This window comes from Xenopus laevis, chromosome 5L (assembly GCF_017654675.1).
Source record: "Xenopus laevis strain J_2021 chromosome 5L, Xenopus_laevis_v10.1, whole genome shotgun sequence".
NCBI lineage: Eukaryota > Metazoa > Chordata > Amphibia > Anura > Pipidae > Xenopus > Xenopus laevis.
In genome coordinates this window covers 163,954,991-163,978,024 of record NC_054379.1, presented here as the reverse complement: position 1 = coordinate 163,978,024, position 23,034 = coordinate 163,954,991, and the positions used below count along the sequence as shown (strand labels likewise).

Here is a 23,034-nt window from a genome sequence, read left to right as displayed (position 1 = left end):
CCTCTGCGCAGGTCCTGTCCACGGAGTTCACAGTCGCCATCTTCTCCCACGCGCGTCTTCTTCCTGCTCTGACCGGCGTCTTCTGGTGCATGCGCAGTAGGAACAGGTACCGGTACAGCTCTATTGCGCATGCGTCGAATGTCACGAAGTGAAATCGGAAAACTTCGTGACATTCGGCGCATGCGCAGTAGAGCTGTACCGGTACCTGTTCCTACTGCGCATGCGCCAGAAGACGCCGGTCAGAGCAGGAAGAAGACGCGCGTGGGAGAAGATGGCGACTGTGAACTCCGTGGACAGAACCTGCGCAGAGGGGTGAGTAACAAGTTAGGGGCATTTGCCCAGGGGGACAGGTAGGCCAGGGGGGAGGAGGGAGGGGGGGCAACACAGGGGAGGGGGGGAGGGGTTTTGCGCCCTGGGGCTTTCCTTCTCCTTTAAGCTTAGAGTGTGCTTTAACATTAATGCTTCTATAGAGGCAATAATTAGAATAACTAAGTCCGCTGCTTGTTTAATTCATGTCTTTGATGACATGGAAGTACAGCAAGATGTATGTGATGCCTACAGGCATTGGAAGCATTCTGTTCAGTAAGTGCAGCTTGATGAGTATAAATGAGGGCAACAAAGAAACGAGGGAAAAAAAATGAATTTATTTTCAAGTTAATTAAATAGTAAATTAGAAAGAAAACTTAACTGCACTAGAAGTAATATTCAGACAGTTGCAGATAAATGATTGGAAGGCCAAACACCTCGTCATACGCAGAGAAAACAGAATTGTTCTAATGACGTTTCCGCAAAAGGAAATAGCGGGGTTTTTTTTAAAGTCCATTAAAATTTACATTAACCCTTTTGGTGGCATATGATTATTGGCTCTCTGTTAGATAACAGCCGATTTCATGAATATGAAATTTCCTAATATGCACAAAAACTAGACATTAAAGGATAAGCAAACTATAAAATAAGTGAATGCAAAATTGATGAGGGGGTTATTCTAAGAACTTTTTCAACGTACATTCATTATTTATTTATTTATTTTTTAATTCCAAGATATTAAAGGGAAACTATCATGGGGAATTTTTTTTTTTTTTAAAAACATCAGTTAATAGTGCTGCTCCAGCAGAATTCTGCACTGAAATCCGTTTTGCAAAAGAGCAAACAGATTTATTTATATTTAATTTTGAAATATGACACGGGGCTAGACATATTGTCAGTTTCCCAGTTGCCCCCAGTCATGTGACTTGTGCTCTGTTAAACTTCAGTCACTCTTTACTGCAAGTTGGAGTGATATTACCCCTCCCTTCCCCCCCAGCAGCCAAACAACAGAACAATGGGAAGGTAAAGAGAGTGGCGCCGTTGTAACAAAATTCATTCATATTAGCAGTACATGTATCCTTTAATATCTTAGAATTAAAAATAAATAAATAATGAGTGTCCATTGCAAAAGTGCTTAGAATAGTCCCCTCATCAATTTTACACTCACTTATTTTTAAGGTTTACTTAAGGGGGTTATTTATCAAAGGTTGAATGTTCATTTTTTTTATACCTCAAATTAATTCACAACTCGAATGGTTTCTTATTTAAGAAAAAACTTGAATGGAAAAAACTCAGTTCAGTGGGGCTCATTTATCAACACTGGGCAAATTTGCCCATGGGCAGTTACCTATAGCAACCAATCAGTGATTAGCTTTTTAAAGCCAGCTGCAAGTAGAACAATGAAAGCAGCAATCTGATTGGTTGCTATGGGTTACTGCCCATGGGCAAATTTGCCCAGTGTTGATAAATGAGCCTCAGTTAGTTCAAATTGCAAAACTTGAAAATTCTAAGTAATCAAGTTTTTGGCAAAAAAAACCTTGAACATCATGAAGGCTATTAACATCTTCAAATGGTTCGAGGAACCCCTGCCATTGACTCCTACATGACCTCGACAGGTTTTATACAGTGTATTTTCAGATTCAATCTATTTCCAGGGTTGGGGTATAATAAATCTCAAAAACTCCAAGTTTTTTTTTTAATCTGAAAATGTGAGTTTTGACCCAAAAAATAATCCTGAAAACTTTTTCATGTAAAAAACAACTGGAACCTTCATAAAAAGTAAATTGAAGGCTTATTAGTAGAAATGCAACACAAGAATAGCAATAAAAAATAATACCAAGCACATAGTGGGATCAGTGCTCAGGATTCCTCTCTAGTCTCACGATATGAACATTTTAGAGGCACTAACAAACCGCTAACGACGATGCAGAACAGAAAATGCAATCAGATTCCATCGCTGAAATTTGGCAGCAATCCAGTCCCCCTGTGTTTGGTTCTGAATTGGGACTGATGTAAGGGTTAATGAAGAAAAGCTTTAAAAATGAAAATACTTCAATGACTTCATTAAAAATGACGCACAAGTCAAAAGGTGCAGATAATGAGTTTAGATGGGAGCAGCCAGTAAATGCAGTTGTGTTATGGGGAGATAGTCATGGATTCTAGTTAACAAAGTCCATTATAGATTGTCTGGATTGAAAGAACCTTCTCTCGCTTTCTCCTGTCCTCAATTAGTTCTCTCTGAGACTTTATCTTGAATAATCTACATTCCCATTTAGTCTTTACATGTCAACTCTTCATTCCAGTACCTTAAAGGGGTTGTTCACCTTTAAAGGGAAACTGTCATGGGAAAAAAAAAATTTCCAAAATGAATCAGTTAATAGTGCTGCTCCAGCAGAATTCTAAACTGAAATCCATTTCTCAAAAGAGTAAACAGATTTTTTTATATTCAATTTTGAAATCTGACATGGGGCTAAACATTTTGTCAATTTCCCAGCTGCCCCTGGTCATGTGACTTGTGCCTGCACTTTAGGAGAGAAATGCTTTCTGGCAGGCTGCTGTTTTTCCTTCTCAATGTAACTGAATGTGTCTCAGTGGGACCTGGGTTTTTACTGTTCTTAGATCTACCAGGCAGCTGTTATCTTGTGTTAGGGTAGGGACACACTGGGCGATTTGGGGAGATTTAGTCGCCTGGCGACTAATCGCAGCGACTTTTCTCCCCGAATGCCTCCCCTCACTCTGCGCCTGGATAAAATGAAAAGTCGCCGGCGCTAATCACACACGGCGATTCGTTTTCCGAAGTCGCCCGAAGTTTCCTCGTGAGGCAACTTCGGGCGATTTCGGAAAACGAATCGCCCGAAGTTGCCTCACGAGGAAACTTCGGGCGACTTCGGAAAACGAATCGCCGCGTGTGATTAGCGCAGGCGATTTTTCATTTTAGCCAGGCGCAGAGCGAGGGGAGGCATTCGGGGAAGATTGGTCGTGGAAAGTCGCGGCGATTAGTCGCCAGGCGACTAAATCTCCCCAAATCGCCCAGTGTGTCCCTACCCTTAGGGAGCTGCTATCTGGTTACCTTCCCATTGTTCTTTTGTTTGGGGGAAAGGGAGGGGGGTGATATCACTCCAACTTGCAGTACAGCAGTAAAGAGTGATTGAAATTTATCAGAGCACAAGTCACATGACTTGGGGCAGCTGGGAAATTGACAAAATGTCTAGCCCCATGTCAGATTTCAAAATTGAATATAAAAAAAACTGTTTGCTCTTTTGAGAAATGGATTTCAGGGCAGAATTCTGCTGGAGCAGCACTATTAACTGATTCATTTTGGAAAATTTTTCCCATGACAGTATCCCTTTAAATTAACTGTCAGTATGTGATATTCTGAGATAATTTTCAATTGGTTTTCATTTTTTATTATTTGTGGTTTTTTGAGTTATTTAGCCAGGGAGCATGATCAGGAGAAGCTGCTAAGATGTTGGAGAAATGGATTGGATTAGAGGGGTGGATAAGAAAGAAATTTATTTAAAAACAGTAAAATAGAAAGCAATTGAGAAGTTGTTTGAAAAATAAAAAATGTGAAATCCCAGCGGCCATTATAGAAGTACGAGAACAATGGAGTACGCTAGAGCAACTGTCATTTCCATGCCTTCATTCAGAGACAATTTATGTAGAATATAATAATGGAGGAAGGAGAATGGAAAGCCAAGAGCAGAGCCAATTTTATTTCAAAACAAATGACAGAATTTATGACCCAATTATTCCATAATCAATTTCTTGTCTTGAATGTAGAAATGACATTCATTATATCGGGAACCTATTTATATTGCTCATAACGGCGGCCCATCTCCAGATGGTGTGATTACATCTCATTGATCTCCCGGAGAGAAGCTAATACTTTGCTAATGAATGAACGGTCGCACCCCGCAATGCCGAGTGTCAGGGGGCAGAGCCGAAACCCGTAAACAGGCCTTTAACTGGAACAGCTGGTCACAAAATGGCTTATTAACCTTGTGGACCTCAAACCCCAAACCACACACTTTCATTTGCCAACAAAAATCAATCCTAATTCTCTACTGAAGAAGAGGAGATTTAGCATGTATAGTTTGTGTAATCTAAGGGACGGTGGAGTTACAGGGGCAAATTCGACAAATCGAAAACTCATTCCCTTCTGCAAATTGATTGACGACTTTGACAAAAATATCAAGTATTGACTTAAGGTGTCGTGTGCCAATTCCTGGCCTGTCTGCAGCAAAATGACTTTCACTGAACAACTGCTATTACTGATGTATTTGCCAAAGCTGGAGATATCGCTGTTCCTACACATTTTGCCATTTCTTCTGAAACATAGAGAGGGAGATGGATTTATCCTATTCATAAAGTCTATGGAATACACACTCCATCTGCCAGAATTTACTTCTACTTATGAGTTTCATTTAAAGCCTATTTGTGACAATTTTATCTCTAAATACAGACTTCCTGGTATTTCTGGAACTATTCTCACCTCAACTGGCAACACTTTACTTGCTTTTTTCTCCTAGGAGGCCACCAAGACCGGGAAATCCTCATGGTGATAAAGCTGAAAGTTCTTCTCTCTCCCTAACCAAACCCTCAGCTCTAAATCCCTTCACTTATTTTAAACTCTGCACCTTACGCTTCTTTTCCCCATGTATATTTGTGTTTCCCTTCATCACCTCCATCTCTATTCAACATAATGGGGTTCAGAGGCGGGCCATGATGGCTGGGCGCCCTAGGCAACCAAGGCCAGCTCGCCCCCTCCTTCCCGTCACTTGTGTGCACGCGCAATGGCGACACGCAATCGAAGTGACGTCATACACGCGAGTGCGAATCAACATCATGCGCGTATGTGCTTGGTAGGGAGAACACGCAAGCTGGATGGCCGGTCTAGGAGTAAGCAGAAGAGGTACCCGCCCCTCAATTGTTACACCCTAGGCACCTGCTTTTTTGCCTACCCCTAGTTACGGCCCTGATGGGGGTTATTAATCAAAGGTCGAGTTTGTGAGGTTTTTTTTTACCTTGAATAGACTCAAAACTCGAATTTTTGCTTATTTATGAAAAAACTGAATATAAAAAAAACTTAATTGAATGCAATTGTGGGGGAAAACTTGAATACTCAAATTGAGTATTGAGTTATCGGCTGAAAAAAACCCTCAAATACCTTAAATTGAAAATCATCGTAAAAAACCTGAAAACTATGAAGGCAAAAAACATCTTCAAATGGTTCAAGGGACCTCTGCCATTGACTTCTACATGACCTCAACAGGTTTAAGCTGGAGTATTTTCGGATTCTGGCTTTTAGCAGCTTCGGGGCATAATAATTTCTGAAAAATTCCTGTTTTTAGTGAAACTAACCTTAAAAAAAACAATTTTTAGGAAAAACACAACTCAGTCTTTAATAAATAACCCCCTTTATGTCCACCCTTCTCACTTCTTCTTCCCCACAACCTGCTTTCTGCTCTTCTCCCCAACTATGAGCACCTGATCCAGAATTGCATCTTCAACTTCATAACCGACCCTCTGCAATCTGGCTTCAACCTAAACACTCCATAAAAATAGACCTTCTCTTAGAAAATGAATGGGTTCTTTCATGTTTATTCTGGCTCTCCTCATTCCCTCTTCTTCTCAAGGGTCTGTAACATAGTAAAGTTAGGCTGAAAAAAAGACACGTCCATCAAGTTCAAACTTTTAACTTTTTTTTAACCTGCCTAACTGCCAGTTGATCCAGAGAAAGACAAAAAAACCCCATCTGAAGCCTCTCCAATTTGCCTCAGAGGGGAAAAATTCCTTCCTGACTCCAAAATGCAATGGGACCAGTCCCTGGATCAACTTGTACTATGAGCTATCTCCCATATCCCTGTATTCCCTCACTTGCTAAACACCATCCAACCACATCTTATACCTATCTAATGTATCAGTCAGTACTACAGATTGAGATCCTTTGTTCTTCACCCATATCTAGGCATTATTTTAGCTTTTTGGATTGAAATTCCATCTTCATGGACAGATAAACTATTGCTAAATCCAAATCTAACTTTGATTGGAATATGTATGACAGACAACATGGAGGATTAAAAAAATGACTGTTTTCACCTAATATCCTAAAGCTTTTCCCCAAGGCTGGTGCTTCTGATCAGGAATAACTTCACCGGCCACAGGAAAAACTATTTCACTGGGAGGAGTCTTCTTCAGGAACAAGGGGCTCTCATGTGAGCCGAAAGAGTTCAATGTAACATTTAATGGCATTAGACTTTATATAAATTTTAACAATGCTCAACTATTTTGGAACTTGTTCAACTAAAACGTCGCAAGGAAATCTCTCGCTCTCTACATCATCCATCTTCTCTTGAAGGTGCCCAGAATCCCTTGGCCGGCAGCCATGATAATTTTCTACTTGAGGACACACAAATGTAAGAGAAGTGATCATCTCAGCACACGTTAATTACTGTAACTCCCAAAGCCTCTGTGCATGGCAGTCAAGTGCAAAGGAGACGAGCCAATGCATTAACGTGCCATAGGGAAAAAACCTGCCTTGCTTCCAGAGGGATGTTAAATAATGGCTAAAAGGCTTGTCATAAATATAAATATACAGTATATATATGTGTGTGTGTGTGTGTGTGAAGCGAGTAGAGACTGGACGCAGCGTAGTTATCTGCATCTTCTGCGTGGGCTGACACTGATAGCATTTTAAACAGCTATTTGAGTTGGCGTGGGTGGGAGAGGATATGCACTTTTAAGCTCAGGATAGAGACGGAATTTTGTAGTTAAGTTTTAATTTAGATATAAAAAGACTCCATTATCAAAGGCCACTTAGCTAAGCAGAATTGAATAAAGTCAGACTTTCTTAAGTTATAGAGAAGGAAAAACAATGAGATGAGTCAGGGGTGTTAAGAAAACGGCACATTAATCGCAAGGAGTTCAAAATATAAAATCGACAAAGAGCAACAATTCATTTAAAGGGGCTCTAGGCTTATAGAAGTATTTGTTTTCTTAACTGTTCCAAATTAAGCGGAATATGATCACTGCCTTTTTTACGTGCTTTTCTCTGTCAGGCTACTGTTTAAGGGATTCTGTCATGATTTTTATGATGTAATTTGTATGTCTAAATGACACTGTTTACACTGCAAATAATTCACTCTACAATATAAATTTCATTCCTGAACCAACAAGTGTATTTAGTTGTAATATTGGTGTGTAGGGGCATCTCAGGTCATTTTGCCTGGTCATGTGATTTCAGAAAGAGCCAGCACTTTAGGATGGAACTGCTTTCTGGCAGGCTGTTGTTTCTCCTACTCAATGTTACTGAATGTGTCTCAGTGGGACCTGGATTTTACCATTGAGACCTGGATTTTACTATTGAGTGTTGTTTTTAGATCTACCAGGCAGCTGTTATCTTGTGTTAGGGAGCTGCTATCTGGTTACCTTCCCATTGTTCTGTTGTTAGGCTGCTGGGGGGGGGGGGAAGGGAGTGGGTGATATCACTCCAACTTGCAGTACAGCAGTAAAGAGTTACTGAAGTTTATCAGAGCACAAGTCACATGACTGGAGGCAGCTGGGAATCTGACAATGTCTAGCCCCATGGCAGATTTCAAAATTAAATATAAAAACATCTGTTTGCTCTTTTGAGAAATGGATTTCAGTGCAGAATTCTGCTGGAGCAGCACTATTAACTGATAGATTTTGAAAAAAATTTTTCTCCGATGACATTATCCCTTTAAGAATGAACTTTATTGACTGTTCAGAACCTACGGTGGTAGACCAGGCCCCAGAGCAGCAAGGTCACGCATCCTTGTGACTTTATGCAACAAGACTACGACAAGAAGGCTACATGAGCCGAGAGAGGACCTGAGACAACAACTCAACACTCTCATAGTAGAATTTAGAATATTGCTTTTGCACCCGCATCCCAACTCACCTCGAAGTGACCAAATCACAGACTAATAATCAAGCATAAGTGGGCTACATTCAACTAAAGGAAATGACTGCATAGGGTGAAATGGATAAATAACCCCACAATAACCCCTACCATCCAAAGATTGGAGTCCCGGCATTCCTGCAGTGTCAGAGGGACCCTCCTTATGTCTGGCCATGTGCACTAAGCACTATTCTAGAGATAAGTATTGGAGTTGTGGGTGGGGGTCGTTGTCTTGTCAGTTTACGTACATGAAGAATAATTATAGATGTCCCAGACATGAATCCGCTCCCAACCCAACCAGGCAAATGCTCTCTATTTATAGACATGCACCTGACCTGTAAAAGGGGGGTGCGCCTATAAATAGAGGCTGCCGGAGGAGGAAGCTGTTGGGGAGAGCAGAACGAAGAACTCAATTCGAACCCACCCTGATATCTCATGCAGAAGTCGGCCTAAACTGTGGGTCCAGCAAATTTTGGGCTAACCCGCACATCACTAGTGGCCACCGACAGGACTCCTGCCTGCCTACTGCAGTCCTGCAAATAATCCCCGGATGACCAAATAATCCTGAGCTCACTGCTGATTTATGGGTTTATTTGTTTAACCCTCTTTCCAAAGCTCCTCCCACTGGCGGCAAAAGGAGGAGATTCTTCTCTTAACACCCCTGTGGTTTAAGTTACCTGCTATAAATTAAGCAGCTGGATGGATGAGCAGATGGAATAATGGGGGCTTTTCCAGTTATGATTGCAGAAATAAATTCCCAGCTCCAGGCTGAGATCTCCAATAGGCCTTGGCATTTTAAGTAAACACAGGCCCAAAACCTCCCCTAGAGACCCAAGAAGTAGTGACTGTGCTGGCATCTCAGGTATCTGCCAAAATCTACAGATATAGCCAGTATATGGGCCTGTACATTCCCTCTTACCTGAAATAACAGCAATTTTCCAGGAACCATGTTCATCTCTTGCTATGCGCTCTGCTTCCTCCATCAGCAACATCCCAAACCCCTGTATGAAGAACAGTTCAATTAATATACTGACCAGCCATGTGAAACCCTGATGGTCTACTTACCAGACAAAGGACAATTCACACTAACTCTCCTTGTCATAATCAGTTGACAAATGGGCTCAACTGATTAGGACTACATTCTTTATTATACAATATTCTAAATTCTAATAGTTCTAGTGAATTCCTGTAGGCATATTCTACAGGAATTGAAGGTTAATTCTTGACTTGGGATTGTATATTCTGCATTAAGTGTTAGAAAAAAGTCATTCAGTTAGTGGTTTCTAAAGTGGGTAATGTATGTTAGAGCTTTGTGTGGGTCTAATCAGGATGGGAACCTGCACTTGGATCAACAACCTAAGTGTTTTCTTGCACAGACTTATTACCCAATCCACAACAGCTTGGTCTGCCAACCCAACCTGCTTATTGCTGCCCTAAAACTACAAGTGGTGTCAACCTATGATGTAAACCAGTGCTCCCCAACCAAACATGTTGCTCTCAGTGGCATCAAAGCAGGTGTTTATTTTTGAATTCCTTGTTTGGAAGTTTTCGGTTGCATAAAAAAAACAGTTGTACTGCCAGTCCACATAGAAGCTACCGTATTTTCAATCACAGCCCTTATTTGGCATCCCCAAGAACATTTTTAATGCTTGTGTTGCTCCCCTACTCATTTGACATCTGAATGCTGCTCACGAGTAAAAAAGGTTGGGGACCCCTAACTTAAAGTGTTATCAAAGGGCAGGTGAAGGCATTTGTTATTTTTGACCTCCAACCAGCAGATCAACCTACGTCTCCATGTACCTACCCTCAATATGTTAAGGAAAATAAAACTAACTCCACCATATTTTTTTATCCACTATCGAGTGATATCCTATGCCTCGCTGGATGGATTACACAGAGCTCCCAGGTTTGTAGAATATGTCTGATGAGTTTCTAGTTTGGAGGCTTGTCCATCCAGTAGAGGTCAAGGTTAAGAGCATACTTATAAGATGGCAACAGGGCATGTCCTATTTGATCTCCTAGTAGTACGGAATCCAATAAGAATCACATTAAATTAATATTATGAATTAGATAAACAATTGTTCTGGTTTTACACGAGTGATGCAGCCGTGGCTCAGCATCATAAAATGGTCCAGGGGATTTATTCAAACCCATAAAAATGGATTGTGGCGTCAAGTTGCAGGAAATATTAAAACAAATCAATTACTTAACTACTAAACAAATAATAGATCCGAGAAATAAGCCCGGCAACATTCAAGGAGAGGCCGTCTGACAAGTCCTAAGGGAACCCGCACCCCACAACCAGTTTCACATATGACTAACTGCATCTTTGGAGGTCCCAGATGGGGTCAAGTGATGATGTCAATGCAACGCATCAGTGGTTTTTACCTGATGTTGGAACTTAGAAGGGTCACGGCTGCTGATGGGAACCACGCTGCCATATACATGGAGTTCCCGTACAATAGACACCCCTCCCTTGAGCTCGGGCCTGAAGGACTCTTCTGAACATTTCCTCAGCCGCAGGAGGCCAATAAGTATGTCTTGCTCAGGATCTTCATAAGATAAAAATGTCTCCCACCCTCCGTTGGCAACATAATCTCTACGAATTAACTCAACCTGTGAACAGAAAACAGAAAAACCCTAAATAAGAAACATAAAACAACTGACCACGGATAAACTAGTAATCCGAGTAGATATGTTGTGTTTTCTATAATGAACTTAATGTAGCAGCCCTATAATAGCTCCCCATCTTGGATCTTGCTAGGCATCTTTTGTGAGTCCATGGCACTGCACATGCTCAGTGTGCTCTGGGCTACTGTTGAGAAGCAACATTTAGGGGGCATGTGAATACATTAGCAGAATGTGAGATGTGAATAAAGATTTTGACTTTTTTTTTTTACAGATTTCGGAATGTGGAACCATCTCTTCTTGCCTTCCATATTGTACAGCGTGGGACGCCGAAAGGAATTCAGCACCCAGTTCTACATTTATAAGCTGCCAAGTCCCTTTTAGCAGAACATGCGCTAAGTCGGAGCGGTTACGCTTCTTATATTACAGACCAACCTCATTTTCTGCTGGATAATTAGTGACGAGCCCTAAGCTTAGCTTCTCAACAGCCAATCAGAGCCCACTGAGCATGTGAGTGTCACAGACACTTTCCAAGATGGTGACCCCCTGTGACAAGTTTGAAGTCCTGGATCATTGCTGCTATTGACAAGCTCAAACTTTATCCTCGTGCAATACGTTTAGTATATAAAATAGGACATTTTTAGATAATAATTTTTAGGGTTTAGTTCTTTAAGAGCTGCCCTTTTCTCCCAACAATGATTATTTGTGTTTCTGTATGAGTACGGCATTCAGCTTCTGTATCCCGGCACCTGCTGTCTGCAGCCCACACCTATTTAATGTCACTCATATCTGGCAAGGAGCATGAATATTCATTAATACACATCCCCAGGTATCCAGGCAATAAAAGGAAAAAACATGCCACATAAATGTGTCTTAAATGCCAAACGCAAAGTAAACATGAAAGTGTTGGGAGCAGCGCCTACTCCGCTCCCTTCCGCCGCTGACAGTTGATTTTATTAAGTGCCGCACATTGATTTATTTAATTAGCTTCCTTCATACAATTCAACTGCCCCCTGAGCGTGGCTCGCTAATGGGACGAGGAAGGAATTTATTTGGAATCTGATTGCTTTTTCATGCTACACTATCACTGCAAATACACTCACGACAGAGCCCCATTTTATGACAAATTCTCATTTATCATGTGGGCTGGAATGGACTCGGAACAAAGAAACATCACTTACCTTTGCAGAATAAAAGGGAACTTTAACATTTACAGTTTTGTGACTAGTGGTGTGAATAATTCTGATGCCATGCACAGGAAACTAAATCTTTACTGTATGGCCACTTCTATTTCTTTGTGTGGAACCCACCTGATAGGGTCTGACTTTGTGATGAATTTCTTGGATTCCCACTTCTCGTGTTCTTACATCCCGACACTAAGATTCCACAGAGATACAATTTCAGTAAAAATGTGTATTTTGGCAAATGGTAGAAAACACCCTCATTGTAATATATTTGTTCATAAAATAACAGAGATCATTACCTCAGTGCCCAAATCTTTCATTCTGGCTAATGCCAATTCCCTCAGGTTACCGTGCTCCACCCCAGAGCTTACTAGTGGCATTGGTATATCCCTACAAAACATAAAGATTATTCCGCAGTTACACATTTGTTGTGCAAAAAACATGGTTAACAAAAGAGAGAAAACGCTTAGATCACTGTATAGTGCAGTGTGAAATCAATTATATACAATTTGTAGTTCAAACCCTCTGTCTGAACATAGTATATCTGTGTTACCTTCCCCTCATTCTGTATGTACCCTCATCTTCCCCTCTGTCTGGGCAGGGTCCTTCTGTGGTTCCCCATTCTGTATGTACCCCTCACCTCCCCTCTATCTGGGCAGGGTCCATCTGTGGTTCCTCATTCTGTATGTGCCCCTCACCTTCCCCTCTGTCTGGGCAGGGTCCATCTGTTGTTCCTCATTCAGTATGTACCCCTCACCTTCCCCTCTGTCTGGGCAGGGTCCATCTGTGGTTCCCCATTCTGTATGTACCCCTCACCTCCCCTCTATCTGGGCAGGGTCCATCTGTGGTTCCTCGTTCTGTATGTGCCCCTCACCTTCCCCTCTGTCTGGGCAGGGTCCATCTGTTGTTCCTCATTCAGTATGTACCCCTCACCTTCCCCTCTGTCTGGGCAGGGTCCATCTGTTGTTCCTCATTCAGTATGTACCCCTCACCTTCCCCTCTGTCTGGGCAGGGTCCATCTGTGATTCCTCGTTCTGTATCTACCCCTCACCTTCCCCTCTGTCTGGGCAGGCTCCATCTCTTGTTCCTTATTCAGTATGTACCCCTCACCTTCCCCTCTGTCTGGGCAGGCTCCATCTGTTGTTTCTCGTTCAGTATGTACCCCTCACCTTCCCCTCTGTCTGGGCAGGCTCCATCTGTTGTTCCTCATTCAGTATGTACCCCTCACCTTCCCCTCTGTCTGGGCAGGCTCCATCTGTTGTTCCTCATTCAGTATGTACCCCTCACCTTCCCCTCTGTCTGGGCAGGGCCCATCTGTGGTTCCTTTATCTTGTATGTGCCCCAGAGGGACACAGAGAGCAATTTGATAATGGAATTTGCCTCTCCCATACACTACAGAGGATTGAAATATCTGGGGGCCAATAAGATCAGATGCTCTAAAAGCACTCATGGAGGGGGGTGAGGCACGAGAACGTGCAGGAACCAAAATGTCCCTAATTAGGAGCCAGGTCACACTGGATTGGGCTCATATATGAAAGAACAAAGGAATAAGGAGCAGGAGGGGGAGATACAATGAACACCTAATTTCCCCCAATAGCAATTAATCAGCAATCTCAATTTACTGGTCTGGTGCAATTAGAGTGCCCTTGATTGGCTGTGGAATTTCAACTCACCCAATTACAATGGTCACATTTTCAAAAGCTGCTCATACAGGTATGGAACCTGTTATCCGGAATGCTCGGGACCTGGGATTTTAAGGATAAGGGGGAGGGGGTATTTGTGTAATTTGGATTCCTATACTATTTAAAAATCATTTAAACATTAATTAAACTCAATAGGATTGTTTGGCACCAATAAAGATTCATTATATCTTTGTCGGATCAAGTACAAGATATACATTTGTTATAACAGAGAAAAGGGGAGTACGTTTTAAAAATGTGAATTATCAGATTAAAAAGGGAGCTGGCCTTCCCATATTTCAGAGCTTTCTGGATAACGGGTTTCTGGATAAAGGATCCTATACCTGTATAAAGATGTGCTTCCACTATCCATACATGTGCTGTTCAACTGAGAGCCTTCTATTATATGGTAAATCTATTCGGGTTCAGCTCTAGATCTCAGCAGACTTGCCTACTACTCATCCCAAGGAAGAGTTAAAGGCACTTTAAATAAGAGCCGCAGTGATTTAGGAAGAGAACGTTGCACTTGAGAAATAATTGATCTTTCCTTTACAAGATTTTCCTCCACTGAGAAGACTGGAGGCACTCAGTATGAGAAAAACGCCCCCCTGGTAGAGGGAAGAGCAAATAAATCTTGTTACGCCGAGCGATGATCAGCATTGCCAACGCAAGTCAATCTGTCTTTACACGGAGCAAAACAAGCAGCGTGGCATCAATGTCTGTGGCACCATCCTGGGGAAAATCTATTCAACCTTCTCTTATCGTTGGGAACAGAAGAACAGAACAAAGAAACGCTCCGGCAAGTGTACGGAGAGCTGGGGCATTGATAAAAGTACTTGCCGCGATCAGTAAAGGGTATCCAGGGGTGCAGAGATAACAGACATTTAGATTAACAGTCCACATTACTGGCAACATATTTGATCCCCTATTTTAAATAATCACAAAGCTTACCGTGTACAGTCATTTGCTGCAGTTTGTTTTCCTAACTTGAGTATAAAAGCACATAGAGTACCAGCAAGTTATGCAGCTCTGTCTTAATAAAAAAAGGACAGTGAAACCCCCCTCAAACTGTGGCCCCTGGATCTGGAGCTGCTCCTAGCCCCTGCCCCAAGGCCAAACCCCTAGGAAACAAGGAACGTTTTGTAGTTGGCTGTGCCCAAGATTAATCATGGGAGACAAAACGTCCCGTCTGTCATTGCCCTTAGTCATAATCCCATTAACATCAAGCTATACATCTCTCAAATTCATCAGCCTCCCCCCCAAACTATCATCCTAGAGCCTCTGCTGCGATAACCTACAATAGGGCAGGCAGAGTATGGCACACACAGGGAGAATAAGACAGGCAGAGTATGGCACACACAGGGAGCATAGGGAAGGCAGAGTATGGCACACACAGGGCACATAGGGAAGGCAGAGTATGGCACACACAGGGAGAATAGGACAGGCAGAGTATGGCTCACACAGGGAGCATAGGGAAGGCAGAGTATGGCGCACACACAGGGAGCATAGGGAAGGCAGAGTATGGCACACACAGGGAGGATAGGACTGGCAGAGTATGACACACGCAGATAGCATAGGGCAGGCAGAGTACAGCAGGCGATAGGAAAACTTGTCAGGACCTGGTGTCCCTTCAGCAGTCTGTCTGAAGTGTAAACAGGTGACCAATGTGGGCAGCTTCAGTCTGGGTCTCAGGTGTGAACAGTACAGGCCTTTAGGGGTGTGAACAAGAGAGGTGTCACAAGTAGGAACAATGCATGGGGATTAAAAGTGTGAATAAAGGCAGGAGTTTATTGTCTGAATTAGATGTGTAAACAATGTAGGGGCCAGTTAATAGCAACACTGATACTTTGTAAATCTTACACAAGGTAAGCAGACACAAGAGGCAGACTTTCATGTGTGGGGCACGGGCCATGGGAGAGCACTGCCCTAAATCATAAACCTGAAAAATGGTTGAACATTTAGTGCATGAGGCTTTTTAATCTATAGGATAAACCCTATTTTAACTCTTTAAATGTGGTTTCAATTCAAAAAGTGCAAGTACCAGTAATGTTTGCAGACATCTCTAACCCAGCCTGGAATTGCAGTAGGATTGTTTCCAATGGGTGAGGCCTGTGTGTTGGCTATGAGAAGGATCTGAGGCCATGGCAAAAGTGTTTGCCTATATCAAAGCGACTGCCATGCTAGGCCTTCTAGATTATGCTTCTGTAACAATGAAAAAGCTAATTGAGGGAAATAATGGGTTTAATGGCTCTCTTTACTCTGTCATTCATTAACAGTGAATGGAATTGTGAGCACAAAGTATATCTGTTTAGCGGTTCAATTATGATTCCTTTTCATAATGCCGGTTTTGGAGCTCCATGGGGGTGGGTCATATTTTCTTGTCAAATCCTTACTCTGCGTTCAATGACAGGATCCACAATAGCATTTCTGTGCGTGGTGCAGACTCACAATATCTGAATGTTACATTCATTCTGTGAGGTTGCAATAAACACAGCGGGAGATTACTGTACAGATACCTGGAGCTTTTCTTTGATACCCATTGCAATGCAGAAAAGCCAGCCAACTGATTAATTTGGCAGCTTTATAAAGCTTCATGGGGCTGTGCTGATGCCTTGCTTGAACATGTGAAAACAATAAGGAGCACAGTGGATTGGAAGCAAGTCATACCGATGCATTGTAGAATTTCAGTAATACTCGATACACAATCACTGGTGTAGCAAAATATAAATAATATGTGAAAGGAATACAGAGGCGAAGGATAGTTGAGGTGGACTTTGGCCGTATGCCATTGTATGGAACCAGGTTGGCTTGATGACTTCTCAAATTCTAAAACCTTGACTCGTTAACATTACTTAAATTGAACAAAACCACGTATTTACCTCTGTACTCTGTAAACTCGTGTCCACGGTGGCACAAGGGCCAAAATCCTTGCCACCAAATCCACCAGGGTGCTCGGGGAGTAACTCCTATATCGTCCTGTTTTCCAGAGCTCGTAAAGACCAGTGCCACGGATCACCAATGTTGGATACAGCTTCATCCCATCTGGGCGGAAAGCAGGGTTTTCAAAGAACTCCTAGAAAATAAGAACAGATGGCATGGTTGGCATATTTACGCGGTAACGAACGCTGCCCCTTTTTTTGCCTGATATTGTCATGAAATGTGTTTTTTTAAACTAGTGTGGCCCCAAATTGATTCAGTAATCTACTTGCATTGTAAGAAAGGTGATGGAGCCGTGTAAGATAAGCTAAGCAAGATATATATAGATAGTTTTGGATATATTTGTACAGAAATATAGGATGAGCAGGGCCGACTGGAGCCAAAAAGTCTCAAACTCTGCAAGAAATTAAGTGAAAGCCTTCTGAAAACAGAAGTTATTCCCATGCCTCACTGCTATAAAAGCCCAAATGAGAGGCTTTAACCCTCAATTAAGCAGTTATTCATTTATTTTCCAGTGCCCAACAGAGCATCCACTGATGATTCAGAGCTATCAATTCCAACTTGTTTCATTCTCTTTAGATCTCACTGGGGCAATGCGAGACATGGAGAACGACTAAACAAAAGAACCACAGAGGTTAAGAGGAGAAAGGCGGAAAGGAGCTAAAAAGTTGTGTACGGCATCTCAAGGACTTCAAGTCAGTGCATTATAGGTTTATCTGGTAAGTACATAGTTTCATTCCAAATTCATGATAACGGGTGAGGGCAACCCTACTGCACAGGCGTACAGGTCTTCATATCTGATGATGTCCTATACAGAAACTTTTCCTTCAAATGTTCAGGCAGGGGTTTGACAAATCTGTGGGTTCTACAGCCAGTTTTTGCCATGGTGTCATCAGTTGCTAAAACATGAATCAACAACATGGAGCAACCTGGGAGGGTCTCCTTGTAGGCCACCTGTTGAGCGGTCTTATTGCCCTCAATGCATTCCACAGCAAATGAATCCTAGCCAAAGACACATTACTGGTATGAGAGGTCACAGTTCCTCTTACACGGCACAATCTTGAGGGAACCTAGTGGACTTGCATGACTGAAACACCTATTAAGCCCATGTACAATAAGGTCTATTTGGGATAGGGGCAGAGACAGGCATGGTGTGGAAGCCGCAGTTGAATGGCTCCATTCTCAGCCCACTGGCTATAATATATAATATAATGTGTTGATATTCATCGGCCACCTACAGCAATCTCTGTCATAAGGAAACGTCTTCCAGCTGAGCAATTTTTTAAAAAATAATTTCATAGTTATACTTTTCTGTCCATCAACGCCTCAACATTACCAGGGTGGAGGAGGGTGTCCCGGTTCTGAATGGCTAAGACCCATCACTCAGACTTCCCTGTATTGTCTGTACTTTCAATCACAGGAGAAATGAAAGCTATGGTCTGTAGGTTTTCTGGGCTTTATTCTTTTCACCGCGAGCCACCAATCATCTGTAAATCTGTATTAAATCACCCGGCCATAGAGGAAACTGCTGAAATTATATTTTAGTTTCCAAGAAATGCTTAGTGTTAGTGCTGACACCAAGCTTCTACTGTGATACTTTCCTTCTGGTACCAAACACACGGATTAAAGAGCTCACAAGACCAATTTAAGCAGAACAGATTGCGGAAATCCTAATGTTGATGCATCATGGGATACGCATATTCAGCATACAGAAATATTGGTTTATCCTCTATTTATTGCCTTCAAACTGTGTTTCCATTCAAGGTCTATTAAAGTTCATGAAGTTGCTGATCATACAGTGCAACTATTCAGTTATATTCTCACGCACGATGAAGAGCTTTGATGGATTGATCATAGCTCAATATGGGAATTCTGCAGGAATGTTCTGTATTGATGGAATCCATCCAACGGGCTGATCAACAGGCCACTTAGATTGTTCATAATCAACATTTATCGTTGTCCGAGTCTTCAGGATTCATTATTCTAGACTAGCCAAATATTGTTTTGAATCAAGGAGTTTACCCCTCACTAAAACTGCAAGTGTGAAAAACACTGGGAAAGCAAACACTAAAATAAGTAAATAATAATATTATTAAATCTGCTAAGGAATCCAGTTTACTTATCAGTTCAGCAGAACTCAGAAGCTCTTATTACGGACACTAGAGAAACTGCAGAAGAGCAGAGCATCCACTAGTCTCAATCAATTCAACAGAAAGAGCTTCTCACTGTCAAGAGGAGGCTTCTCTAGACGGAATTATGAATGTTTGGTTAACATCATCATCAAGTAAAGATTAAAAGTTGTGTACTGTCAGCATGGGAGTATGGGTTTAATAGTTGATTATCTAAAGAAAGATGAGACATGCACTTTATAACGAGGATTAGCTAATTCTCCAGCTAGATCTTTTTTATATGTACAACTAGGTATGCACCGAATCCAGGATTCGGTTCGGGATTCGGGCTTTTTCAGCAAGATTCGGATTCGGCCGAATCCTTCTGCCCAGCCGAAACCGAATCCTAATTTGCATATGCAAATTAGGGGCAGGGAGGTACATTGCGTTACTTTTTGCCACAAAAGAAGGAAGTAAAAAAATGTTTTCCCATTCCCACCCCTAATTAGCATATGCAAATTAGGGTTCGGATTCGGTTCAGTATTCGGCCGAATCTTTCGCAAAGGATTCGGGGGTTCGGCCGAATCCAAAATAGCGGATTCGGTGCATCCCTATGTACAACTGTTATTACTTCCCTGTAGTAACCACTTTGCTGGTCCTTACCAGCAGAACATTTTGAATGGGAACTAGGGATATTTTGGATTCAGCCAAACCCCCGAAGGATTCGGCCGAATACCGAACCGAATCCTAATTTGCATATGCAAATTAGGGGAGGGAAGGGAAAAACATTTTTTACTTCCTTGTTTTGTGACAAAAAGTCACGCAATTTCCCTCTCCGCCCCTAATTTGCATATACAAATTAGGATTCGGATCGGCTGGGTAGAAGGATTCGGCCGAATCCTGCTGAAAAAGGCTGAATCCCGATCCGAATCCTGGATTCAGTGCATCCCTAATGGGATCAGGCTGTAGATGTATCTGGAATATCAATTGCTGCTTTCACACTTATCTCAGACCAAATGCGGCCACACCGCAAGCCTTCATACAATATGGTTGAGAAGGGAGACCTACAGGCCATTATCAAAGGAAGCAGATGATCTAGAACAAGTTTTCCTGGACCATTCCCTTCAGGCAGTGCATTCCAGAAGTTACAATGCCATTCAACATTGAGTTTTACAAATGTGCCATTCAGTGGCCAAACAACAATGTTGACCTACTACTCAGTAATGCTCCGACAATAGTATAGAGTATTTTAACTTTGGATAAGGATAATGGCACGCAGGGACCCATGGGAAATGATGCTCCTCACAGGCAACACACGTCCAATAATAACTTTGAACCGGAAAGCCTTTGAATTTCGTGTTCATAGCCAGATAAATTGCATAGTTGTGCTTCAGTTGGCTAGGAACAGGTGATTTAAAGGGGCAGTTTGTTGCCAACAACATGGTTTCTGTAGACGTCAACTGCTCTGTGTGCCGTTGCCCAAAGGTGAGGTGGAAATAGGGTCTTTTTGGATAAACATTGATTGGCATTTCAAAGGTCAGGCGACCATCTGGGCAAAGTACCACACTAGAATGCTATCAATAACTCAGATTTGACTGCAGATTTGTAAATATTTTTTTAAAATGAATCATAAAACTTGTTCTGACAAATCCATCCTAGCTTCACGTATTTTCTACAGGACTAATATTTAACAGAAGCCATTTTTTACAGCAAAAATGTACACAAATGATTTGCATCCTATATAATTCAACTGAAGTCCAGACTTGCTTGGAGGACACAAGTCTCAGGAGAAGAGAACAACAGGGGTTCAGCAATGGTTCTCCATTACCAAGATCCCTGGGAGATAGTGAGGTAGAGCTTCCACTGTGAGGAGCACACAAAACACAGCTGATCTGGAGCTCTGTGCCCATACCCATAAAAATACCTATCAAGATGGCTGGATAATGAACGCCATGTTCTACAGAAGCAAACCCAAATCTAGACTTTGTATATAGCACAATTATTTGGTGGATAGTTTTTGAAACTTTCATTCAAGTGGAGGTGAAATTGGAGAGAAAATCACTGGGAGATAAGGAAGAATAATATAAATGGCATTTACAATGGCAATGCAGCAGCATATATGCTCTTCACAACATACAGTATATGGAGAAAGCAGAGGGCCAATGGATTTTTATGGTGGTTAAAAACTTGATCAATTCAAGATATTTGAGTTCTTTTAGCCTATAACTCGATCAATTTGAGCTTTTTGAGTTTTTTTTTACAAAGAAACGTTTCCGCATTCATCGGTGCTGTCCAAGACTCCCAAGGAGGACCATGATAATTTCAAAATTGGTTTGTGTGGTACAATCATTGTGCAGTGGGTGCGCTTTGACTCACGCGTTTCTTGCCTGAACTCTCGGCACTTCCTCAGAGTCAATGAGGAGTGTTCAGGCAAGAAATGCGTGAGTCAAAGCGCACCCACTGCACAATGTTTGTATCACACAGTTTGTTTAAATAAAGCCGATTTTGAAATTATCATGGTCCTCCTTGGGCGTCTTGGACAGCACCGATGAATGCAGAAACGTTTCTTTGCAAGTATCAATATCGGCGTGAAGTGGCCGACTTCCCGCGAGAGCAGCGTCCAGACGAGAGGACATATATTGTGGGCGAGCTCTGATGCGAACCGCATCTGTTTTCATATTTGAGTTTTTTTAGCCTATAACTCGATCGATTCAAGGTTTTTTTCTGCGGATTGCATTTATTTGAGGTTTTTTTTTCATAAATAAGCAAACATTCGAGTTGTGAGTTTATTCAAGGTAGACAAAAACTCAAAACTCAACCTTTGATAAATAACCCCCCTAATGTACATTCATATTTTGAAAAGTAGTGTTTTTAGTGTCACTATCACTTTAACACACGTTTATAAAGAATCAATATATTGTGTAGAATGGAGTAGAACGGCTCTGCCCTTTAGAGCTTACTTTCAAGGTTATCACACGTCTAGTGAGTTTATTTGTGTTGTCCGTCTGTCTGTCTGTCTGACAACCTCTAACATTAAACAAAGAGGAGTCTAGTCAATCAATGTGCCTCTAAATGAAGGTTCTCTGTGGCCAATTCTTCAGTATCTGGAATGTTCTCCATTCTCCTGCTATCACTTTGGGATATCAGACAATAACAAATTGTCTGTGGGCCCCTCTTGTAAACAGTTTCCGTTCATTGACTCCTGTCCCTTAACTTCAATTGTGGAGCCTTCACAGGGAAGGTGATTAATGAGGCCCCCACCTTGTGTGCTGGGTCTGTCACCTCGTCCCTCTCAGACTGCAACAAAACAGAAGCGCAGTTTATCGCATCTGCAGAATGAGGTGTCGGGTCTAGCAGGAGCCCCCATTAATCCTGTCTGTGGGAGGCTTTGATTTATTAGAACTATTACTTTAATTATCTTATCTATGGCTTCCCACACATTTCCCTGCCTAACCTCCATTTACACCGGAGAGTGGAAGTCCTGCCTGGATTGCTGACTCAGGAACATTTCCGGAAGGAGAAAGTTTAAGGAAACCAGGACGATAAAGCACAGTGCTCGCTAAATGCCAGTTCTGGACGGCGCATTCTCATCTGACCGTTAAATTCAGCTTTCACAGGTCATCGCTATTTGCAGAAAACACCAGGTTATTTATTAAAGCCATTCTATTTTCTACACTGTCTTAAACATTACTGTATTATCTGTCACATTCCATCAGTAGATTATATTTCACACAAGTGTGGGCTTTAAAAGTTAGGGGTTTGGTTTTGTTGTTGGTCTTGTGAGACTGTATTGCTCTGATGCTGAGTGTATAGCTAGAATCCCTGCCATAAAGCAAAACAGCACTGCAGTAATATCCAGGAAGGAAGTAGAGACTGTCACATGAGTTACAGGAAAAACATTTTACTGACTACGCAAAAAAGGTTAAAGGGATACTGTCATGGGAAAACATTTTTTTTTTTTCAAAATGAATCAGTTAATAGTGCTGCTCCAGCAGAATTCTACACTGAAATCCATTTCTCAAAAGAGCAAACAGATTTTTTTATATTCAATTTTGAAATCTGACACGGTGCTAGACATATTGTCAATTTCCCAGCTGCCACAAGTCATGTGACTTGTGCTCCGATAAACTTCAATCACTCTTTACTGCAAGTTAGAGTGAGAACTTCCCCCCCCCTTTTCTCCCCCAGCAGCCAAACAACAGAACAATGGGAAGGTAACCAGATAACAGCTCCCTAACACAAGATAACAGCTGCCTGGTAGATCTAAG

At 41.9% G+C, this 23,034-nt stretch overlaps 1 protein-coding gene across 1 annotated transcript in view; it reads right to left on the bottom strand.

Moving 5' to 3' along the window:
* elp3.L (elongator acetyltransferase complex subunit 3 L homeolog) overlaps positions 1-23,034 on the bottom strand; it is a gene marked incomplete at its 5' end in the record, with an annotated part of 64,198 nt that overhangs the window by 12,989 nt on the left and 28,175 nt on the right. Inside the window, 5 exon segments of the mRNA NM_001095505.1 lie at positions 9,150-9,231; positions 10,619-10,846; positions 12,169-12,234; positions 12,342-12,432; positions 16,601-16,794. Coding sequence (NP_001088974.1) covers positions 9,150-9,231; positions 10,619-10,846; positions 12,169-12,234; positions 12,342-12,432; positions 16,601-16,794 — 661 coding nt within the window.